The 9,759-nt window shown below is 42.2% G+C and overlaps 1 protein-coding gene across 1 annotated transcript; it reads left to right on the forward strand.

Moving 5' to 3' along the window:
* The first annotated feature begins 754 nt into the window (after positions 1–754).
* Positions 755–3,437, forward strand: sox11a (SRY-box transcription factor 11a). Its single transcript, XM_063006822.1, has one exon. The coding sequence runs from the start codon at positions 831–833 to the stop codon at positions 1,917–1,919; it is 1,089 nt and encodes a 362-aa protein (XP_062862892.1). The 5' UTR covers positions 755–830; the 3' UTR covers positions 1,920–3,437.
* Positions 3,438–9,759: the final 6,322 nt, after the last annotated feature.

The raw sequence follows: 9,759 nt of genomic DNA on the forward strand, positions 1-9,759 counted from the left end.
TCTGAACAAAAACCCCAGACTTCATTCAAGTTTATTACATTAATACAATTACTTTTTATTCACCTAAAAACTGTACATTTTCATTATTTAGCAGACACCTTTATCCAAAGTGACTTACATTACAGTTACAGTATAGAGTCTGAGCAACTGAGGGTTAAGGGCCTTGCTCGAGGGCCCAACAGCAAGCAACCTAGCAGTGGTGGGGCTTGAACCAGCAACCTTTGGATAACTAGTCCTGTGCCTTAACCACTAGGTTACACTAGGTTACCCACTGTAGTGGGTTTTCACTGCACATGATTAACTAATGAACACAAAATCATTTATTAGTCAAAGCATATTGATGATACATTCACCTACATGAAAGTAAATAAACCGCTTTATAAGTAAAAAGTATCGGTATCGGATCGATATCGGCGATACCGGCCCTGTAGTTACTTGATATCGGATCGACACCAAATTTTGCAGTATCGCACACCACTATAAAGCACACACTCCATACGCATAGGGTGTTGTTGTTGTTGTTTTTTATTTATGTTAAATTGTTAATCTGGCAACCCGGTTCTTGACGGTAGCTGGGCAGCAGCATCAGGAGCTGGAAGAGTTAAAGGAGGAGCGCTTGGGTGAGGTGGGCGTGGCCGGGGCGTTCTGATTGGAGCGCTCCATGTGACATCACGGTGAAGAAAAAAGCCGAAAAGTAGTTAAGAAGGCGGTTTGTAAGTCTGGATGAGTGTGAGTGAGTGAGAGAGTGAGTGAATGAAAGTAAAGCGGAGGATTTTAGGTGTAACTGTACAGAGAGAAACTTGTGCGTGCAGCTGGAGTTTAACACAACTATGGTCCAGCAGACAGAGCACGGCGAGACGGACAGTCTGTCCAGAGAGGCGACCGACTCGGATGAGAGCGAGTTCATGGCGTGCAGCCCGGTGCCCGGTTCCGAGATGAACCCGGACTGGTGCCGGACGGCCACCGGTCACATCAAGCGTCCGATGAACGCGTTTATGGTGTGGTCCAAGATCGAGCGCAGGAAGATCATGGAACAGTCTCCGGACATGCACAACGCGGAGATCTCCAAGCGTCTGGGCAAGCGCTGGAAGATGCTCAAGGACAGCGAGAAGATCCCGTTCATCCGAGAAGCCGAGCGCCTCCGATTAAAACACATGGCTGATTATCCAGACTACAAGTACCGACCCAAGAAGAAACCCAAGCTGGACGGGAAATCGGCTCCGTCCCCGGAGAAGCCGTGCGCAAAAGTGGTTAAATCCAGCGCCGCGTCTAACAAGAAGTGTCCCAAACTGAAATCCAAATCAGGCAGCAAATACGCGGACGAGTACGCCTTCAAGAGCGCAAAAGTCGCACGCATGGTCAAGACCGAGTTTTCAGACGAGGACGACGACGATGATGATTACGAGTATGAAAACCGGACGCGCAGGCGCTTTATTAAAGATCTGGACGATGAGGACCAGACGCGCTTGTACGGCGCTGCTAAAGTCCCCGCCAGTCCCACTCTGAGTTCCAGTGCGGATTCAGAAGGTACCAGCATGTACGAAGATGCGACCAGCTCGGCTCACCATAACACGCGTCTCTATTACAACTTCAAGAACATCACCAAGCAAAGCGCATCCATCACGACTGCTTCATCTGCTTCGTCGCGATCTGTTTCGACATCTTCCAGCTCCAGCGAGGACTCAGACGACCTGCTATTCGATTTCAGTCTGAATTTAGCAGCAGCAGCTTCGCAGTGCACTGAGCCGAGCGGTTCGAATCTATCCCTATCTTTAGTGGATAAGGACCTGGACTCGTTCAGCGAAGGCAGCCTGGGCTCACACTTCGAGTTTCCTGACTACTGTACGCCCGAGCTGAGCGAGATGATAGCCGGCGACTGGCTGGAGAAAAACTTTTCAGATCTGGTTTTCACCTATTAAAGTGAAATAAGACTCGGAGAAGGAAGAACGTGCGTGCGCGTTTTGGAACGAACCAGACCGCTTGTTGTGCGGTGGCGTTGAACGCTGCACGGCGGTCTGACAGACCAGCCGAACGGAGAAGCTAGACGCGTGAACGGTACCGTAGCAAAAAAAGAACGATTTTTTAAAAACGTTTTCTGGCAGCATGACAGGGTTTAATGGATTTTTTCTGTAGGTCTATAATATACCAGACCGTAAAGGGGAAAAATCTCTAAGAACTATGCATCTTTAACCCGATTTATAACTGCAGGGAGCTGAACTAAGACTCTTGCCTGACTAGAAGCGAATCTGTGAAGCGTTCATTCAGGACTCCAACTTCAAATCATGGTCCTTTCTGTTCTCGACCTCGAAAGGTCTTTTCTTTTTTCCGTTTTTTATCCGACTCTAGTTTACTTACCGGTGTGAACCTTAAATCAGCCTATTCTTACCCAGAGGAGCCGTTTTATACATAAACAGACCTCATGTTTTTAAAAGAAAGCAAACTATTTTCAGGCGTATTTTTGTACAGTACAAAAAGGGAATGTTCTTATCAAGTTTCAGGCACTTCTTTTCTCCTCACAGTTTGTCTAAGCATGCAAAGCGAGTCCCCACTCGTATCTGCAATGCTTTGTGGTTGGTTTAAAAAATTTTTTTTTTGTACAGTTGATCAGTAGATCAGATTCGTCCAGTATTTGTAGAACCTAGCCTAATGAATGGCATCTGTCAGTGGAAGATGATTGGCAGTACCTCCATGCTGGTACTACTTTTTAGATTGTATATGTACTGTATAATAGTAAAAGTTAGGAGTTTAATGTATATCATACTCGTGATATGTGGATGGGTCCCAAATCGCAGGTGTGAAACTGGATTTTTAATGGCACATACTGTTTCTGTTTCGCCTTTCATTTTTTTGTTTGTGCAATATTTTTACTTGTAAATGCAGACCTACGATTTAGTTGTAGCAAATAATTGCCAGACTGACACATCGCTGTGAATTATGATTTGTCCGAATTATGAATGTCAGTCTTTGGATGAGATGAGGAATCAGCTGGAACTGATACAGAGTAGTGTAATAAAATTTTTCTGGATAGGACAAAAAACAATATCCTTAAAACTGGACAACTGATATCCATCAAATCTATAGAAAATGATCAATGTTACTTAAACGTGTCAGTGAGCAAGTACTGATTGTATATGGTCTGGCTGAGAAAATGTCAAGCAAGCAAAAAAAGTACATTCCATATCCTTGTTTCATATGATGGAACGTTTTATGTTCAGTGTAAGACTGCCTTCTTTTCTAAATCCAACCACAGACTGTATTGTTTTCTTGCACTTAAGCAGATTTTGTTTATTCTATGTGGGTCTTACATGAAGTCTGTTTTAAATCCATGATTGGGAGAGCAAAACAGAAGTGATGAAGCATTGACAAGCATTTGCCTCACATTCCAAGTGTGAATCTCTTTGACTCATGTTTTAATAAACAAATATCTACACCGTGAATGTTTGCCAAGTTTTTTTAAACTGACATGTACAGTATTTCCAACAAATCAGTAATATACATATGATGGGAGTGTATGGTGGGAATTGTAACATCAGTCCAATGTTAGCACTTTCATTTTATTACTAAAAATCATAACATCGAAAAACTAATTTCAGTCTTAGTATGGAAGTGGTAAAATCAAACATATGGAATGAATCTGTTTAAAGCTATGCTTTTTTTCTCATCAAAAAGTGAAAATACTGCTATCAGCATGAGTAGAAAAATATAATATACTTAAAAACATGGTCGCTTTTACTCAGAAAAGTGTAAAAAACAACATTGTCAGGACTGTTATGTATCAAACATAATCACAGATTAATAGCCTTAATGTAAATGTTTCTTACATTGTTACCTGATGCCATTGCCATAATTAACCCATATGAATACATTTCTAAACAATATATTCCAACCGTGTTTACAGCGGTTACTGCTTTGCATAAAATCTAACATTAAAAAGATTTTAAAAACTTTGTCTGACTTGACAGTTTACCAAAATAACTAATCTAAACACTTAAAACCCTAAAACTACAGATTTAAATTTAGTCTGTAATTTGTTTTGCCTGTATGCAACTGATCTGTGAGCTTTATTTTCACTTGGGGTCTCATTTAGGGTCACGCCGCCAGTATTTCTTCAAGCCTGCGGCTCCTTTAAGAAATCAAATTCTGCGCCTTTTGAAAGCAGAGCGCTGTGATTGGTGGGCTCTGGTGGCCTGTTGGAAAGAAGAGAAGAGGCACAGCATGGGTGCCCCATGAATGCCTGTTCCCCAACCCACTCACACAAATACACCTACACACATGCATCAAAATAAAGGTGCAGGAAAGGAAAACACTATTTTCGGTGCCCTAAATAGCTGATTAATGTTTCTATAATCTGAATTTACAAATAGTTTTTCACTATAAATGTATATGTGGACTAATCTTTGTACATAATTTTATTATTATTATTGTTATTAGTAGTATTAGTAGTACTAGTAGTAGTTGTAGTATAAATTAACAACAGGACATCACTTTTTTTTGTACCTTTAGGAGTGCATTGCTGATTAATGTAAGAGAAAAGAGATGTCTAATTCAAAGTATTTATAGATCAATCAGTCTATATTATTTATTAATAATACTATGAATATTGCTCAATGTGCAAATGCACACCAAGAAAAATCATGTCATTGTCACATTATTCCAATATAAAACTTGAATTATATTAGCAAGTTAATAACCATCTTTAAAATCACTATAATTTACAGAGCTCATATGTTTAGGATTAGCCGTGCCTGCATGTGTCAATGTTCTGATGCCAAAAAAAGGATCTTTTTTCAGGTCAGACAGCGGTCGTAATGTGAGAAGTCCATGTATGACATCACCTAACAGTATGACCACACTATACTGTATATTTAACACGAATGGATGGGCATTATATGTTTGGCTGAGTCGTTTAGTCAGTATGCGAATCTGTAATAAAACATTTATCCAACTATTACTTTACTTGACCTGCTGGTCAAAATTACTAATGGATTCGGGAGGCCGTTCCCTATAGAACATGCACATTGATTTTGTGCTCCTCTGAAAAATCTGCCCAGGGCTAATGCCGTTGCAGTGTGGCGAAATGAAATTAGTGACCCGTCGCAGTTCCTCCCCGTTTCCTCTTTTAAATAAATCGAAATTCAAAATGCTCGGGTGCCGCTGAGCGAGATAACATCTACCGAATGCAGCAGGGGGAAACATGGGTGACAAAAGAAATGTAATTTCCCATCGTTCATGAAAAAAAAAACCCAGACGCCTCGGCCAAATGTCACGTGTGACATCTACATAAAGCGCTCTGCCAGGCAGCTGACAGCGTGGCTGCATTTTCAAATCTGCAGGTTGTTTGAAATCACAACAAATCTTGGCCTGAGGGAGAAAACTTGGGATTGAAAGTCTAATCTATCATGTTTTTTAGCTTCCTTTTCAATCGTCGTAGTAATCAGTTATTTTGCAGTGGGGAAAAATGGCTATCAACATGTTTTATATCAACATGTTAGTGGTAGCTCAGCAGGTACAAGACTAGTAATCTAATACTAATGTTTATTAGTTTAACAAATTATATTGGGACCTGAATCTGCCTATAAATGACTTAAATTGACATTTTCTGATTTCTGTACAGAGCCCCCTATGCTTTCCCCATTGTGATGATAATGACATAGTGTTTTATATGGGCACAGAGAAGTCACCAGCTGTAAATGACCAAACCAACAATACATTTATAAAAGTGTGTTGCTGATTTATACACTCATTGTCCATTTTATTAGCTCCGCTTACCATATAGAAGGACTTTCTAGTTCTACAATTACTGACTGTAGTCCATCTATTTCTCTGCATGCTTTTTTAGCCTGCTTTCACCCTGTTTTTCTATGGACAGGACCACCACAGAACAGGTATTATTTAGGTGGTGGATGATTCTCAGCACTGCAGTGACAATGACATGGTGGTGGTGTGTTAGTGTGTGTTGTGCTGGTATGAGTGGATCTGACACAGCAATGCTGCTGGAGTTTTTAAATACCGTGTCCACTCACTGTCCACTCTATAAGACACTCCCACCTAGTTGGTCCACCTTGTAGATGTAAAGTTAGAGACGATCGCTCATCTATTACTGCTGTTTGAGTTGGTCATCTTCTAGACCGTCATCAGTGGTCACAGGACACTGCTCACAGGGCGCTGTTGGCTGGATATTTTTGGTTGGTGGACTATTCTCAGTCCAGCAGTGACAGTGAGGTGTTTAAACACTCCATCAGCGCTGCTGTGTCTGATCCACTCATACCAGCACAACACACACTAACACACCACCACCATGTCAGTGTCACTGCAGTACTGAGAATGATCCACCACCTAAATAATACCTGCTCTGTAGTGGTCCTGTGGGGGTCCTGACCATTGAAGAACAGGGTGAAAGGGGGCTAACAAAGCATGCAGAGAAACAGATGGACTACAGTCAGTAATTGTAGAACTACAAAGTTCTCATATGGTAAGTGGAGCTGATAAGATAGACAGTGAGTGTAGAAACAATCAGCTTCAGACTCAAGAGCAGTAATGAATGTGGGTTTGTCTAGAATATTACCAGCCTAAATCCATAATGCCAACTGTACTGGTGTACAGAGAATACTGTAGATAATGACACTGAGCTGTTATTAAAGTTAATTTTAATTGTGTGCTTTCAGCTTTGCAGCAACAGTTTAAGGAAGGCCATTTCCTAAGTAAGCATAACTATGACATTTACAAATGTTTTGATAGATTGGCCTGTGTTGCATGCTTGCATGTGTTTGCCTTTCGATGGACACTGAAGAAAGTGTTCGCTCCATCTGGCCTTCTGCCATGCCAGCATGAGGCTTTCCCCTGCCCCAAAACCTCACCACACTCAGAGAGCTGCATTCAATATCAACTAGAGGAGAAAACAGACTGACTCAGAAATGGTGAGAAAAGAAGTGTCACTTGCCCGAGGCAAACCAGCCTGGCTCAAAGAGTAAAAGTAGTTTCTGCTCAGTTAGGAAAGCCAATGTGCGATTTTAGAGATTTTGATTAAACAGAATTTTTGAATGGGGTAGCACTGTCGCCTCACAGCAAGAAGGTCCTGGGTTCGATCCCCAGACGGAGTGGTCCGGGTCCTTTCTGTACGAAGTTTGCATGTTCTCCCTGCGTCTCCCTGCCACAGTTCAAAAACATGCAATCAAGTTAATTAAAAAACCACTGAATTGCCCTATAGGTGAATGGGTGTGTGTATGTGTGTATCTGTCCTGCGATGGACTGGCGCCCCATCCAGGGTGTTACGGTGTGCCTTGCGCCCACTGAAAAGCTGGGATAGGCTCCAGCACCCCCCCTTCCCCCGCGACCCTAATTGGATAAGCGGTTAAGACAGTGATTGAGTGAGTGAGATTTTTGAATGAAGAATTGGAAGTATTGTCGACAATACACATCTCACAACAAGAAGGTTCTGGGTTTGATTCCCCAGCCGAGTAGCCAGGGTCCTTTCTGTGTGGAGTGGGTTACCTCCGGGTGCTCCGGATTCCTCACACAAGTCCACAGGCATGCAGTCAGGCCAAGTGAAGCTACTAGAAATCGCCCTAAGTATGTGTGTGTGTGCCCTGTGATGGACTGGTGACCAGTCTAGGTGTTTTCTGCCTTTTGCCGCAGTGAGTCAGACCCACCACGACCCTGACCAGGACAAAGAGGTGGTAAAACAGACAGTGAATGAATGATGGAGATTTATGTTTAAACACTCTTTTGGGGTGGCTCAGTGGGTAGCACTGTCCCCTCACAACATAAACTTACTGGGTACGATTCCCAAGTGGAGCGGTCCGGGTCTCTGGGGCTCCAGTTTTCTCCCCCAGTCCTAAGACATGAGGTTAGGTGAGTGCAAAATGTGCAAAACTCCACATAAGGGCGTCCACATGAATAACGATTGGCTGTTGTTCACAGGGTGGGATGAGCCGGACCAGTGTTCCTCATAACTGCTGCAATTATGACCTCTGCTGGCTGATTGATGGCGCCTGTGCAAGGTCAGGTTGTGGCTCTCCATGCACAAGGCTGATCCGCATGTGAACTCGCCTTGTGCAGGTGAAAAGATGCAGTCGGTACTGCACACGTGTCGGAGGGGGCGTGTGTCTGTTGAGAAGATCCTCAGTCAGCAGTGGAGGGTTGTATCGGAAAAGGTGAAGCGTAACGCAATCAGGGTAATTGAATATGACTTGATTTGGAGAGAAAATTTGGGGGGGGGGAAATCAGAGAAAAAAGAGAAAATAAATAAATAATTAAATAAATAATGAATTACTGACCCTGTCAGTATCTCTGTATGGAAAAAAAAAAATCCGTTTCTTAAAAAAAATAATAATAATAATTATAATTATAAATAATTGTACTTAAATGTTAATCCTGTTAAATAATTTACTGTTAAATCTGTCCTAAAAGAAACAAAATTCTATAATCCACTGTTTTACCTTTTTGTACTGTGGAAAATCCACACTGTTCCCAGATTACCAAAGTTTATTGGTTTTGAGCAAAACACACTTTAAATGTTTTACAAATCCTCACACCGAGAGCAATATTAGTGCACACTGCTAGCTTGTTTTCTTTATCTACTAGGTGCAGTCTGCTTGGCAGCAGCCCAGATGCATGGATTTGGGTACGCAGTTCTGCCTGCAATCCGTCTTTTTTTTTGCTCTTTTCATTTTGTTCCCCTGAGAGAGAGAGAACGACTCATGTAAACTTCAGCAGTAGAGTGATTACCACTCACAACCCTTTCCTACCAATTTCATCTCATCTCATTCAGTCTGGACTATTTCATTTTCCCTGCATTTACAGTGCACCAAAAGACTTATACACAAAAATGACTGAAAAGCTTTCCTGTGGGTCTCCCTCCTTTTTTTTTTTTTTTACATCCCCCAATTATCAGACAAGTGATGAAGGTAGCAAACCTTTTGGAGAGTCGTGGATGAAAAGGGAGCTCTCCGAAGCTCTGCACAAGCAGTTAAGGACAATAGCTTAAGGGTATGCGGTTTTCAGCGGGCCAGCAGCGGACGCTTGGCCATTCAAATGTGGCTGTAATCTAATACTGCTCCGGGGCCCTGGCCTTGCTTTCTTTTTATCTCGCTCTCTATAGGGGCCCACTCCAATGCACTCTGCCCAGTGACCATTGTAATCCCCAACATCCCCCTGCTTTCTCGCTCAATTCATATGTTACCCCAGTTACCCTATTTGGGCCACCCTTCACTGTTTGCATCAGCACAGACCCTAATTTGAAAGTCTCTGCTGCTTGAGTAAATAATTAGCACATCTCCCCCTCGAGCTCCTTGAAGGAAGCGTGGGTGACTAGAAGCGTTTTTTTTTTGTAACGAATGCAGCTCTGGCAGGAATTAAGATTGTAAATTGTCTGCCTTAACCGAACGTCCCATCTTCAGTTAATATTAAATACACTCATACACGAGCAGAGACACACACAGTGAAATATTGCTGTGATTTTCTTTTGACAGTCAGGGCCTCCTGTCTAAATAGCAGCTTCTAGTCTCTAGCCGATTTGAAATGAGGTAAAGCCAGGGAGATTTGTTATTGCGGGTCATATGTGATAAACAAATGATGAAATAAATTTGCAATAACTCTGCTGGCTGATAGGGAACTACAGTACACACATGTGGTTGTTGCTGTGTGTTCCGCTATGCAAATCAAATCTGTATTGTCTTTGAAAAATACAGCGGTATGAAAAACTAATTGCCCCTCTCTTGATTGCATTTTGTTTCTGTTTGCAGTTTTAAAAGTGGGTGG

This window comes from Trichomycterus rosablanca, chromosome 13 (assembly GCF_030014385.1).
Source record: "Trichomycterus rosablanca isolate fTriRos1 chromosome 13, fTriRos1.hap1, whole genome shotgun sequence".
Lineage (NCBI taxonomy): Eukaryota > Metazoa > Chordata > Actinopteri > Siluriformes > Trichomycteridae > Trichomycterus > Trichomycterus rosablanca.